General features: G+C 35.3%; 1 protein-coding gene across 4 annotated transcripts in view; it reads left to right on the forward strand.

Annotated features, from left to right (window-relative positions):
- The window catches only part of ANKRD26 (ankyrin repeat domain 26), a 113,566-nt gene that overhangs the window by 61,558 nt on the left and 36,735 nt on the right, over positions 1-15,273 (forward strand). For all 4 annotated transcript variants that reach the window (XM_030321162.1, XM_030321159.1, XM_030321161.1 and 1 more), the window contains 3 exons: positions 2,197-2,363; positions 12,319-12,489; positions 14,683-14,716. In XM_030321162.1, the coding sequence (XP_030177022.1) occupies positions 2,197-2,363; positions 12,319-12,489; positions 14,683-14,716 (372 nt within the window). The remainder of the gene's footprint in view (positions 1-2,196; positions 2,364-12,318; positions 12,490-14,682; positions 14,717-15,273) is intronic.

Genomic DNA, 15,273 nt, shown 5'->3' on the forward strand with positions numbered 1-15,273 from the left:
GTTTCTGTGTCAGTCTTCCAAGTAGCATATGAACTGGGAAACTAATTAGCTATATAAGTACCATGTGACCTCATGAACCAGAATAATCATAAAGACACTGCTTAAAAAACATAATCTCCAGGGTTTTTTTTAATCTATTGGCTTAAATATAAATTGCATTTCCATAAACAATAAAAGGGGAAGGAAGCAATAACTAAGAGAAGGAATATAAACAAATGTTCCCAGCCAGAATTGCTTCAGTATGTGTCAGTAGACCCTGGGTCTAGGGTTCTTTCTTGTCTAGCAAGACAGCGGGATGCAGGATTAAAATGGGAGAGATGGCTAATGTCCGGAGAACACAAGAGCCCCAATTAAGGGTCCTTGCTCTGTTGTTATTAGGATCAGAAGGCTTCCAAACATGGTGATTGACGTGCACAAAGAGACAGTAAATCTGTGAACATGAATTCATGGGCATGAGGGAAAGGGGGTTTGAAGATATAGGGTGTTAGGGGTTTGGGTCAATATAAAACAAAATCCTGGTGCCTGGCAGATGGTTGTTAACAGCCCACCTGAGCACCTTATCTGTTTATCTTAGCTAGTCTAGGGGATAAGACAGATGCTACTTGAGGATCCACAAGGCACCTTTCTTTTGCTAATTAGCTCCCCTCTGGGCATCTTTACCCTGCAGCCTGTAGCCTATAGCCCTATTTACCTGTTTACCTAATTTGGTCCTTCCTTCCTGTGAAAGCAGCTTTCTGCTATAATACTAAATTGGGGGGCATTTTTGCCCTGAATACCTAATCTTGCTTACCTCATACACCTTTGTATGGGGGCCTTTGCCCTCCTCTCTATTCTGGGGCCCTTTGCCCCACTTCTCTCATCTTATTTGCCTAATCTTGTTTACCGAAACTTGGGTGTGAGCATCCTATGGCTTTGTAATTCTTTATGTCTTGTTAACCCATCAGTGCAGGCTCAGGGAATTCCTAAGCTTACTCCCCACAAATACATGCAGTCTTCTCTGCTTTACTCACAACCTTGGAACTTAGATTTCAACATGACCACTTTGAGATAGTTTTAATAACAAATATTTGTATTATCACCACTTTTTTTCACACTTTTTAAATCATCATTCTCAGATGTTTCTGTTGAGTCAAACTTTGACTTTATGTTTAATAAAGTATGACACATTTTGACATGTATGATTTTTACCATGTAGGTAGCATAAGCCTTCAGCAAACCTTCGGTATTTAACTCCAAGGGAGAAAACTGAGTTTTGAGATGTGTGGAGTTTAGAAATAGACAAAATCTAGAGATATCCTTCTTTAAAAGAAAAAGTAGCTAATGTCCTCGTCCCCTATGAAGGTATTAATTTACTGTGCCAAAGTCATACTTTTAAGGTATCCTATTAGTTTAATGAATTTGTGGTCATTTATCTGATTCAGCATTAAAGAATTGTATCATCTCTTTTGGTGCCATAAAATGCTAGGTAATGCCACTTCAGGAACTTTGGACAAATTTAACCTTTTTTAGTTTTACTCGAATTATCAGTAGAAAATGGGTTTAAAGTTGATAATTACTTTTATACCCTCTCCCTATAAAATTTTATGGTTGTTGAATGTGAAATTCAGGGAGCATTACTAATTTCCCAGAATTCCAGCCTAACATCCTTTTCACTCTGTTCCTTTTGTGTTGTGGCAAACCTTCCTTTGTAAATTTTAGGGAACACTGTTACTTTTTTTGAGAACCTTGGGATCCAAATTAAAAAGAATTATAAAAGGCAGTCAGGGAAAGAATAGCTTCGTGCAGAAAGAGGAAAGCTTCCTGTTTTTGTTACTGGAGCACCTCAATGTCACATGTTTTAAATCTGGCTGTTGTGTAAAACCCAGGTGGTAAGGATAGGAAAGGACAAATTTTGTCTTTGTCTTTTTATTTCTTTGTATTTCTTGGTCAGATGGGGTGGGGGTGGGGTGGGGAATTTTCGGTAGCAAAGTGTGGATATGAATAAGAGTACAAAATTAAGAAAGCCCTTTTAGAAATTTTGGAAAATTCTGCTTTTTTTATTCAAACAGAAATGCAGCCGACTTTATAAAAATTATAATTACATGTAATGATAAACTAAACACAAAATGTTTATCAATTAAAATTATGACAAACTGTCAACTGATAAAATTAATGAAAAAACTTCTTTTTATTGACTAAAGTAACAATTACCTTTAGTATCAAGTTCCATTAAAGGTTGAAGAAAAAAAGAAGCACAGAAGTAGTGACATGGAAGTATCAGAAAACATACATGATGCTGCAGCTGCTGGATTAATTCAACAAAGAAAGAATGGAAAAACTGATAACCATCAATTTCCTGTTACAGAAAATAAAGATTCTGATAGGTAAGCCATAGCAATATTTAAATAGTAGGTAATTGTTATTTTCCTATGCAACAAACTTTTATAGTTTGAGCTGATGTTCATGATGAACAAGTTTCGTATTTTTCGTGGAGATATTTCATCCTATGTGGTAATCAGAAAAATGTAAATAATGAGATACCATTTTTTGCAGTCATAGTGATAAATATTTTATTAAAAAATAATCAAAGTGGGGCGCCTGGGTGGCTCAGTCGGTTAAGTGTCCGACTTCAGCTCAGGTCATGATCTCACAGTCTGTGAGTTCGAGCCCTGCGTCGGGCTCTGTGCTGACAGCTCAGAGCCTGGAGCCTGCTTTGGATTCTGTGTCTCCCTCTCTCTCTGCCCCTCCCCTGCTCATGCTCTGTCTCTCTCTGTCTCAAAAATAAATAAAAAACATTTAAAAAAATAAAAAATAAAAAATAAAAAATAATCAAAGTTAGGAAATGTGAGGAAAATGACATTCTTATTCACTGTGGCTAGATGAAGTTGGTAAATCCTTTCTGAAGGGTCATTTAGCAGTGTGTTTCAAAATTTCAGATATGTCGTTGCACCTGGGCAGCTTAGTTGGTTAAGGGTCCAACTTCGGCTCAGGTTGTGATCTCGCACTTCATGAGTTTGAGCCTTGCGTCAAGCTCTGTGCTGACAGCTCAGAGCCTGGAGCTTGCTTCAGATTATGTGTCTCTCCCTCTCTCTCTGCCACTCCCCTGCTTGTGCTCTGTCTCTGTCACTGTCAAAAATAAATGATAAAACATGATGGGGCGCCTGGGTGGCGCAGTCGGTTAAGCGTCCAACTTCAGCCAGGTCACGATCTCGCGGTCCGGGAGTTCGAGCCCCGCGTCAGGCTCTGGGCTGACGGCTCGGAGTCTGGAGCCTGTTTCCGATTCTGTGTCTCCCTCTCTCTCTGCCCCTCCCCCGTTCATGCTCTGTCTCTCTCTGTCCCAAAAATAAATAAACGTTGAAAAAAAAAATTAAAAAAAAAAAAAAACATGAAAAAAATTTTCAGATAGGTCATCCCGTTATTCCAGTGGCTTCATTGCCAGGACTGGATCCTCCAGGAAAACAAGACTTCTATAAACACACACACACACTGTAAGGACATTTATTATGTATACAAAATAGGATAGATATTTTAAGGTTACTTACATAAATATGTTACGTGTATATGTTAAGGATATTTATTATAGCATTCCCATATCAAAAAATTGAAGATAGCCTAAATGTTTATTTACTTATTTTGAGAGAGAGACAGAGAATGTGTGCATTGGGGAGGGGCAGAGACAGAGGGAGAGCAAGAATCATAAGCAGACACCATGGTAACAGTGCAGAGGCCAACACAGGGCTCGATCTCACGACCACAAGATCATGACCTGAGCCAATATCAATAGTCGGATGCTCACCGGACTGAACCACCTAGGAGCCCCAGAGACAGGCTAAATATCCATTAATAAGGAAGTAAATTTTCACTTCTATAAAATAATGGAGTATGTGACCATTTTAAAAAATGAAATTTGGTTTACAGTGTACTGATGGTTTAACAAAGTATATTTAAAGCATTTGGTTTGATGTCATGTCTTATGCACATTTTGTTAGAATACTTTTAATATCTACTGAATTGCAAAAGGAAGTTCCCTGCTACACTGGCAGTCTACTTCATTACCAACAAAATTGCTAGTTATTAGATTTTTGGTTTTGTTTCCCAGTGCATGAGTGCTCAAATGTTGGACCCTCAACTTAATCTGAATATTGCCAAGAGGTTTCACATGGCAACTTGTCTCATATTCTACATAAACATTTGATGACCCCTGTGCTATAAACAAAAATGCTGATAATGCAATGAATCGTTTTTATAAAGGTACCTTGCTTGGATGCCATTATCCTTCCTTTTTAATTTTTTTTTTTTTTTTTCAACGTTTATTTATTTTTGGGACAGAGAGAGACAGAGCATGAACGGGGGAGGGGCAGAGAGAGAGGGAGACACAGAATCGGAAGCAGGCTCCAGGCTCTGAGCCATCAGCCCAGAGCCTGACGCGGGGCTCGAACCCACGGACCGTGAGATCGTGACCTGGCTGAAGTCGGACGCTTAACCGACTGCGCCACCCAGGCGCCCCTATCCTTCCTTTTTAAAGAGAACATATTTCAACATGCACCACACCAAATTTTTCCACAGTGCCTTCATGTTATGCAATTATGACAATTCAGTTTACAAAGTAGGAATATTTTCTGCATTCTCACCCCCTTTTAGTTCTGTGTATAAAATTTTAATATGCTAATTACTTTGGATAGTATAAAATATCCTAGAGTTAGGTGACTTTTTAAAAATGTTTATTTTGAGAGAGAGAGAGCATGCGCACATGAGTGGGGGAGGGGCAGAGAGAGAGGGAGAGAGAGAATCCCAAGGAGGCTCCATGCTGTCAGTGCAGAACTCGATGCAGTGCTCCATCTCATGACCCTAGAGATCATGACCTGAGCCGACATCAAGAGTTGGATACTTCATGGACTGGGCCACCCAGGTGCCCTTAGAGGTCAATAATTTTTATCAAGCATGAAATACTGCCCTTGAAATTTAGTTTTTCTGTGGTCTTTCTAAGCATGAGAAAAATGGTAATCAGCTTATATAATATTATATATCTAGAAAATTTTAAGGAGTCTTCTCATTGTATAATTTCGTGAGTTATTTAGTACCTTGGTCTGGCATTAAAAAAAAAAAAACTAGTGTTACATGTATGCAATTTTTAAGACTTCAAAATATTACAAAAATACTACATAATCCTTATGTAACAATTGAAAACTACAGCAATAATAGAAAATTAGATCAATGATGATCATTCCACTTAGCTATAAATCCTTAAAGAGCCTTCTTCACTCTTTGATCCTGATTTCTCTCCCATCCACTCTTGAATTCATTGTAGCAATTTTCCCTTTCCGATCTTCACTACTCCAGAATTGTTTTTTCAAGGTTACCACTGATTTTCACTTTAATGAGTCTGAACATAATTTCATACATCTCATTTTATTTAACCTTTCAGCAATATTTGACCCAATGGAAAACTCTCTCCTCCAAAATTCTGTCTCCATGTTGCTTTTAGGATATCACTCACTCACCTGATTTTCCCGCTGCCTTTGTAGTCTGTACACCTCAGCCTGATTTGCTTGTTTCTCCTCGTCCTCCACCTTTTAACCCATTGATGTCTTCCAGGAATTTGCCTTTGATTTTCCTTCTCTTGACTTTTACTATCTTGTATATTCTAATGATCCTCAAGTTTATATCTTCAGCCTGGATCTCTCTCCATAATTCCAGACCCACATATCAAACTGCCTACTTGATATCTCTTTCTGGATAGGTATTGCAAACTTAACATGTCCAAAATTGAACTACTGATATTCTTTCTTAATATTTGCCTTTCATGTCTTTCCTAATTGAGTTAATAACAGTTCCATGAGTTGCTCTGCTAGAAAACTTGGTATCATCTTTGAGTCCTGTCTTTTTTTTTTTCTTTTTCTTTTTCTTTGTCTTTTTCTTTCTCTTTTTCATACACATCACATCTAATCTGTCAGCAAATCTTGTCGGGTCTTCCTTCAAATATATCCAGAATCCAAACATATCTTCCATGACCAAGAGACTGTCATCTGTTATTTATATTGGTGTAATAGGTAACTAATTGGTCTTCTTGTTTGTTTGTTTCTTCTTTTGTTTTTACTCTGTTTCCTTTAATTCTGAACACATTGGATCTATTAAAATGTAAGTCAGATTGTGTCCTTCCTCTGCTCAAAACCTAATTGCCTCCCATTTCACTCAGAGTACATGCCAAAACTCTTCCTAATACCGACAAGTCCTATATAGGATCTTTTCTTCTCAGGTGTCTCCTTCTGTCTGATTTGAACTATTTTCTACCCCTTTCATTCTGTCCAGCCATACTGAATTTCTCACTACTCTTTAAGTACTTCGGACATACTTCTGTACTTGCTGTTGACTCTATCTGGAATGCTTTCCCTCTGATACCTCATGGCTTGCTTTTTCCCTTTTTGTTTGTTTTTTCTTTCAGTTTTTTGCTTAAATGTCACTTTCTCAGCAAGGCCTTTCTTGGCCATCCTGACTAGTATTTCAACTACCTTTTTCCTATAACACATCAAAATTTGATTTCTCTGCTTTAGTTTTTCTCCTCTAATACTGTATATTTTGCCTATGTAGTTTATTGTTATTGTATGTTTACTTCACTCATGAGTAGGATTGTTATCTGTTCGTTGCCATGTCCTCAGTACCTAGAAAATGTTCTAGTATATATAGTGCTTATTCAATAATGTTTATTGAGTGAACGGAGTTTAACCTGTGTATATTGTGTTTAACGTAATACTAGTTCTCACTTTTACAAAGTTTGGCGTGGGTTCATTCTGACAATTAAACCTGCCAGTTATATACATTTTTTGGATTTTGGGGGGCCCAATATTGTGTTTACTTGCTACTTTTCTTTTAGTTATATTTATGTTAGTTTTAATTATGGTAAAATGTATCAAAGGGATAGCAAACTTCCTTTATATTTATTAAGGAAACTAAAACATGGTGCCAAATTATTATAGGACTTTAAAAATTCTTGCCAAGGGATTATGAGCCCTCAATACCTGAAATAAAAAGATGAAGTTGGAATTTATCACTTACAAATAAGAGCGAGCTATGCTGGTTAGGTATAGTCTTTTCTAACAGAGCAGTCTGCTATTCTTATACAGGGTTTGGGGAAGAGTGGAGTTTAAGGATTGGGGGACTTTCAGAGAATTAAATGGTTTGTCATCATCTGAAGTACCATGGTTATTTGGGTGAGACTGTTGTGGATTGGTTGGCATGCTGAGGCATATGTGTTGGAGTGATTTTGTCCTTTATTGGCTGTCTTTCAGAAGGAAGGGGCTGAAATGGATTGGTTGGTGAGTAAGGCTGGTGGGCATTGATTAACACATTTAAAACTGATTCTGGTGGCTTCTTGTTACCATGGCTACATGTTAGGGTTTTGTTTTTGTTTTTGTTTTTTGTTTTTGTGTTTCTAAGTTTGAGGTGGCTTTCACCAGATGGTTTCTATTTAAAAGCTGCTTCTATTCACTGTGTTCAAAATGAAAGCTATTTCAAATTCTATAATTACAGATTCATTTTTGAAGTTTGGGTCAAGAGGAATTGTTTGATAATTGCTTTCAGAAAGATTCTTCTTTTCTTGGATGTTATTTCAACTAGAAAAGTTATCTGTACAACAGTTTTTTGAGAAAACAATTGCTAGTTTTGTTTTTGTTTTTGGTGCTCTTCGGGGCTCATGTTTAAGTCCTAAATAATCTGTGGGAAATTTCATTGTTTTTGGAAATGTATGTAGCTGCATGGTAATAATATTCTCTTGCATGCATTTAGTCCATGAAAAAGTAATTATAATTTTCTTTTTGGCGAATCCCCTAGTTTTTTCTATCAGGATTAGTTATGAGGCTAAGAGTATCCAAATCATTTGTTTTTAATTTTTTTTTTTTAACGTTTATTCATTTTTGGAGAGACAAAGTGAGAGTGGGGGACGGGCAGAGAGCGAGGGAGACAAAGATTCGGAAGTAGGTTCCAGGCTCTGGGCTGTCAGTACACAGCCTGATGTGGGACTGGAACCCACAAACCATTAGATCACAAACTGAGCCGAAGTCATACACTTAACAGACTGAGCCATCCAGGCGCCGCAAACCATTTTTTTTTTTCCAAACAAAAGCATAGCTAATCAGATTGTTGCTATTTTTGAGTGATAGATAATGACATATGAGTACTTCAGAATTTTTGAAGTTTTTCTAGATTTATTGACATAATTAACATACAACTGTGTAACTATAAGGTATACCTCTATTAATTTGATACACTTTTATATTGTAAAATGATTACCACAATAGTGTTAATACTTCCATGACCTCACATAATTATCATTTCTTGTTTGTGATGATCTACTCTTGTAGCAACTTTCAAATATATAATACAGTATTGTTTTTTTTTTTTTCAACGTTTATTTATTTATTTATTTTTTGGGACAGAGAGAGACAGAGCATGAACGGGGGAGGGGCAGAGAGAGAGGGAGACACAGAATCGGAAACAGGCTCCAGGCTCTGAGCCATCAGCCCAGAGCCCGACGCGGGGCTCGAACCCACGGACCGCGAGATCGTGACCTGGCTGAAGTCGGACGCTTAACCGACTGCGCCACCCAGGCGCCCCTATAATACAGTATTGTTAACTGTAATCACCATCCTGCACATTAAATCCCCAGAATTTATTAATCTTGTAACAGGCAGTTTGCACCCTTTGACCAATATCTACCCATTTCTCACAGCCTCCTAACCCTGGCAACCACCAGTCTGTTCTGTTTCTGTGAATTTTTTTTTTTTTTTACGATTCCACATATAAGTCAGATCATACAGTATTTATCTACCTGTTTCTGATTTATTTTCACTGAGCATAATGCCCTCAAGTTTCACTCATGTTGTCACAAATGGTAGGATTTCCTTCTTGTTTGTGGCTGAAAATATTCCATTGTAAATATATACCATATTTTTTAATCCATGGATCCATTGATGGATGCTTAGGTTGTCTCTTGACTATTGTAAATAATGCTGCAATAAACATAGGGCTGCAGATATCTCTTCGAGGTAATGATTTCATGTCTTTAAGATATATACCCAGAAATGGAATTATTGGATCATATGGAGGTTCTATTTTTAGTTTTTTGAGGAACCACCATACTGTTTTACATAGTGGCTGTACCAATTTACAGTCCCACAGCAGTACAAGGAATTCCTTTCCTGTACATCATTGCCAGTGATATCTCTTGTCTTTTTGGCAATAGCCATTTTAATAGGTCAAAGTGATATCTATATACTGCAGTTTTGATTTGCATTTCCATGGTGAATAGTGATATCGAGCACCTTCTTATGTACCGCTGGCCATTTGAATATGTTCTGAGGAGAGACGTCTATTAAGGTGCCTTGCCCGGTTTTTAATTATATTTGTTTTTTGCTATTGAATTGTATGAATTCCTTACACATTTTAGATATTGATGTTTTTCATATTTGTAGTTTGCAAATGTTTTCATCCTTTCCATAGGTTGCCTTTCCGTCATGTTGCTTGTTTCTTTTGCTGTGCAGAAACATTGTTTATTGCACTGTTTTTGCTTTTATTGCTTGTACTTTGGATGTCATATCCTAAATCATATGTAAGATCAATGTCAAGGAGCTTTTATCCTGTTTTCTTCTAGGAGTTTTATGATTGAAGGTTTTACATAGAAGTCTTTATTTGGGTTTGTATTAATTTTTTTTTTTTTTAATTTTTTTTTTCAACGTTTATTTATTTTTGGGACAGAGAGAGACAGAGCATGAACGGGGGAGGGGCAGAGAGAGAGGGAGACACAGAATCGGAAACAGGCTCCAGGCTCTGAGTCATCAGCCCAGAGCCCGATGCGGGGCTCGAACTCACTGACCGCGAGATTGTGACCTGGCTGAAGTCGGACGCTTAACCGACTGCGCCACCCAGGCGCCCCTGGGTTTGTATTAATTTTTGTGAGTGGTGTAAGGTAGCGGTACAGTTTTATTCTTTTGGATGTTAATATAGTTTTCTCAGCATCATTTATTGAAGAGATTATCCTTTCTCTTCTGAGTATTCTTGGGTCTCTTAACAAATTTTAGTTGACTTTATGCATGGGTTTATTTCTGGGTTCTTGATTCTGTTTCGTTCATCTTTGTGTTTGTTTTTATGCAAGTTCATACGGTTTTTAGTACCATAACTTTGTAATAGTTTGACACCAGGAAGTGTGATGCTTCCAGCTTTGTTCTTCTTTCTTAGGATTGCTTTGGCTATTTGGGGTCTTTTTTGTTCCTTACAAATGTGAGGAATGTTTTTATTTCTGTGAAAAAGGTCATTGGAATTTTGACAAGGATTGCATTGAATCTGTAGGTGGTTTCAGGTAATGTGGATATTTAACAATGCTGATTTTTCTAATCCCTAAACAATGGGGTATATTTCCATTTGCTTGTGTCTCTGCTGTTCTTTTATCAAAGTCTTGTAATTTTTACTATATTTTTCAGAAAGTACCCACTTTATTGAGAGTTATTATCATGAAAAGATGTTGAATTTTGTCAAATGCTTTTTCCTTACCTATTGTGATGATCATATGATTTTTTTATTCTGTTAATGTGGTATATATCAAATATATTTATTTGATTTCTGAAGGATAATTTTGCTGAGTAAAGTATTCTTGATTGGTAGTCTTTTTCTCTTAGCACTTTGAACATACAATCCCACTCTCTCCTGGCCTGTAAGGTTTCTGTTGAGAAATTGCTAATAGCCGTATGAGGGTTCACTTGTAATCAGATAGTCTTTCCTCTCTCTTTTTCATTCTTTTACTTTGTTCTCTGCTGATTGCATTATTTGAAAGTTCCTGTCTTTAAATTCACAGATTTTTTTTTTTTTTTTGCTTGATCCATTTTCCTGTCAGTGATCACTCTTGCTTTTTTCATCTCATTCATTATACTCTTCAGCTCCAGGATTTTTGTTTAGTTATTTTTTACTATTTCCTGCTCTTTGTTAAACATCTCATTTTATTCATATAGTATTTTTCTGATTTTACTGAATTGGCTTTTTGTGTTTTCTTGTAACTCATTTTCCTTAAAATTGCTATTTTGAATTCTCTTTTGAATAAATAACAGATCTCCATGTGTTTCAGATTGATTACTGGAAGATTATTGTGATCCTTTGGTGGTATCATATTTCCTTGATATTTTACATTCTTTGCAATTTTGCATTGCTGTCTTTGCATTTGAAGTAGCAGTCACCTCCTCCAGTCTTTAATGACTACCTCTTCAGTATGTCCAAACCTGATTTTTTTGCTCCAGTGGTGTGCTGGAAATTCTCTGCAGGACACCTCATTTTCCAAAAAGGCTCTCTCATCCGCGGGTGATTATCTTAGTGTTTTCTAGGGAGGGACTCCCAGATGTGGCTGAGAGGGAGGGACTGGAGGCAGTTTATGGGCTATTGCTAGGTCCACAGATAGACTATAGTATGTATGCCTGTTACCTGATGCACAGGTAGGCAAGACTTTTCCTCAGTCCCTTGGAATATGGTGCTAGGTCCCCACAGCTCCTGCAAAGGCAGTTTTGTCCGTGGGTAGATAGATGCCAGTTTGTCGTAGGTGTTTGTTGTAACAAGGTACATCTCATTCAGCTATGATACTGATATCACTCTGACATATGGGTATTTTAAAAGTAGTTTTTCCCCTAAGATATTTCCCTGATTTCTTCTTTCATGTTATATGGACCTCATACTATTTTAAAACTTTGTTTAAATTAAGCATTTTCAGATTTAAAAGCAAAACCAAAAATATAGCGCAAATCTAATTATTACTCCCTTGTCTAAGAGTCACTGCCTTTAGGCAGTGAACTCTAACTTTTTAGTGTAACCTTCAAGGTTCTTCAGAATTTCTTTCCTGACTTATCTCTTACTACTACTTGCTTCCATGTATTTTATGCTTTTTTTCCTCAAGTTCCTAAAAGTTTGTACTTTTCCTTTCAAGGCACCTAGATGCAATCTATGTAATCTTTGTGCTCACATTCTAATCGCTTAAGAAAATGGTTTTTTCCTGTTTCTTTTCCTGGTGACCTCTCCTGTTTATTTTCCCTCTTCAATAAAACCTTTCTGGTCCTCACTCACAGCTTTTCATATGTCAATTCTTACAAATCACATTGTATTATAATTATATATTTATCTGTGTTTGAAGCAACAAATGAGTATTTCCTTGTATATGGTTGGTACTTCATCACTGTTCTGTGAATTAATAAATTAAGTCAGATGGGTAAAATTCAGAACTTTATGAAAATTGTCGTTTTATTCTTTATCAGTAAAATTATTAGAAAACGTTGGCTTTTTATATGGCTTTTTAATGGATTGTTTTTAAAGTAGTGAACCTGGTTTACATATGAAGAAGTTAAAGAAAGGTGAAGATGAAGAAGGGACATCAGAAGAATCTGTGATCACACCAGTGTTGAAGAAGGCCGATTCCCTAACTGGTGGTCTACTACAAATGAATGAGGGCAGCAGTTTAAGTGAAAAGGATCAGCATGAAAGCAGGTAAAGTCTATCAATTCTTTATTTCCCTGTGAAGGAATTTTAGCAGTGGTTACCTTTTGTGAAAATAAAATGCTGTAGTGTAGGTTGGTCCAAGCTAAAGCAAGAAATACTCAACATATCAAATACACTGCTTGAAAAGTTATGATGAGGTTAAGTGACTTTGTCAAGGAGCAGTTTCAGTAGTCACCATGGAAGTATGGAAGGTAAGTGTAAATAACTCCTTAGAGCATTTTAATTGGGAAAGGTAATAGAGAAATGGATGATAACTGAAAAAGAATGTGAATTGCAAAGGCATTTTCTTTCTCTTTTTGAGATGGGAACTTTTAGAGTATGTATTCTGTTGGAAATGATCAATAGAGATAGACATGGTTAGTTAATTTAAAATTGTTTGTGTTTCCAAACATTAGGAAGTTTGTTGATTGTATTACATTATCTTTTAAAGATTATAGTAATTGTCCTTAGTACTACTATTCATGTAATTTTGTGGAAAAGTTGGTTTATTCAGAATTGATTCCATGATGGGGTATTCTCATATAATTGAATGTACAGATTTAAAAATATATATGTATGTGTATGTATTATATATATATAATTATATATATTATATTATGTTATATATATAACTTTAATATATATTACAGTATATATTATTTCTATGTATTATGTATTGTTATATAGTGTATATATATATTATATTATATATACTAATTATATATAATGTATGATATATTATACATTTATTATACTATATATTATATTATTTACTGTATTTATTATATTTATTTTATATTTATATAAATATGTAAAATATATTTATATAAAATATAGAATTTATATTTATATTATATTTATATTATATATTATATTTGTTTTATATTATGTAAGTAAATATATATAAAATAAATATAATGTATATATAATATATAATAATACATATAATGTCTTATTATGTACATATATATAATAAAAAATACACAAACACTGAGGCCATTCTGAATAGAACTAATCCTTCCTGGATGATTTTAGATATTCAGTGCCTTTGATAGTATCACAAATAGTTATGATTTTGTTAGGGACTTTAAAGTATCTGGTTATATCAAGTTAATATTTATTTACATTCTGGGGAAAGGGGAAGATTTTGCTTATTTACAATTGGAAAATAAACTAGTAATCCATAACAGATTATTCCTTTTGGACTAGAAAGCTCTAAATTACAAAAACCATGCTTCCTGTACCAGCAGTGTCATTGACACAGATTATATGTTCAATAAGTATGTGTTGAACGTGGGAATAAACAGTTGAATGAATGAATGAATGCCTGTTGATGAACTTCTCTAGAAGAAGCAAATCTTTAGTTTATTGAAAGTAGGTTTCCAATATTGCCTAGGTATAAAGTCTCTTAAAAGAATGTGTAAGAGTCAGAAATTGTTATGTATAGCTATAGCTAGAAATAGAATAATAATGTAGATTCATTTGCTATTATATTAGTTAGAAACACTTAAGTATTGCTTTAACCACATATTCTAAAACACATGCTTTGAAGGCACATTCCAGGGTTTGAATTCAGGGTCTGTTCTCGGCCAGCTATTAGGGCTTCTTGGGCAAGTCACTTCGACTTTCTGTGCCTCATTTTCTTCCTGTGTAAAATACTAATATAATAACCTACTTCATAGGATTGTTGTGAGGCTTAAAATACCTTTAAGACATGTAAAGTGCTCATAATAATACCTAGATAGTAGTTGCATAGTGAGTCTTCAACACGTTAATATCATGATTGTTAAAAAGGGGTTCTTTCATATAAGGACTTAACTTGCACTTTCCAAGTAGGTTTTAGTGCCAGTAAAAGCTTATTTTTAGTAAAAATGACAACAACAAAAACAATGGTATCATTCCTATCAAATAATGCAAGTAGCATTAGGATTTTCCTTTGCTTTTGTTCGTTTTTATCTAAATTTAGTACTTTGTTGTGCTCGCTTCAGCAGCACATATACTACAACTGGATACACCTAATCCTTTGTTAATATTAGCAGTAGTATATTTTCTATGTTGTTTAATGTTACTCTGTTGTTTAATCCCCTTTGTAGAAAATTAGTTTCAAATGCAGAGATTTTATATCCAAAACAATAGGTTTAAATATCCTTTGTATTTTAAGTATTTAATATTTGCCTGAAAAGAATTGTTGGGTTTTTTCAGACCTGCAAAGAAAATTTCTAAGAAAAAGAACAAGGTAAGAAAAATATACAATATAATTTTATTTGTTATTTATTTTTATTTTATTATATTATTTTGATAAATATTTATTAGAAATATTATTCAGTGGTTAAAAAATACTTTATGAAAGATGTAGTGAAAAAATAGAAAATCTTCCTTTGCTGTGGAGACATTTTCTATGAAAAATTTATTTAGAAATACTAGCTATTGATAACGGTGTCTTTTTGATAAAAATCCGTTCTTTTAAAATGTCTCTGTGGTTTTGCTTTTAAATGTTTATTTACTTATTTTTAAAATTTATTTTGAGAGAGAGCACGCACAAGTAGGGGAGGGGCAGAGGGAGAGGGGGAGAGAGAATCCCAAGCAGGCTCCATGCTGTCATTGTGGAGGTCAACATGGGACTCAAACTCAGGAACCCTGAGGTCATGACCTGAACCAAAATGGAGTCGGATGCTCAACCGACTGAGCCACCGAGGTGCCCCTGTTTTTGCTTTTATAAAAAGATGGGTATTTATCACTTCTCTATACCTAGTATATTTTATAAATATTTGGGGGACATTTTGAAATAATATT

This window comes from Lynx canadensis, chromosome B4 (genome assembly GCF_007474595.2).
Source record: "Lynx canadensis isolate LIC74 chromosome B4, mLynCan4.pri.v2, whole genome shotgun sequence".
Taxonomy (NCBI): Eukaryota; Metazoa; Chordata; class Mammalia; order Carnivora; family Felidae; genus Lynx; species Lynx canadensis.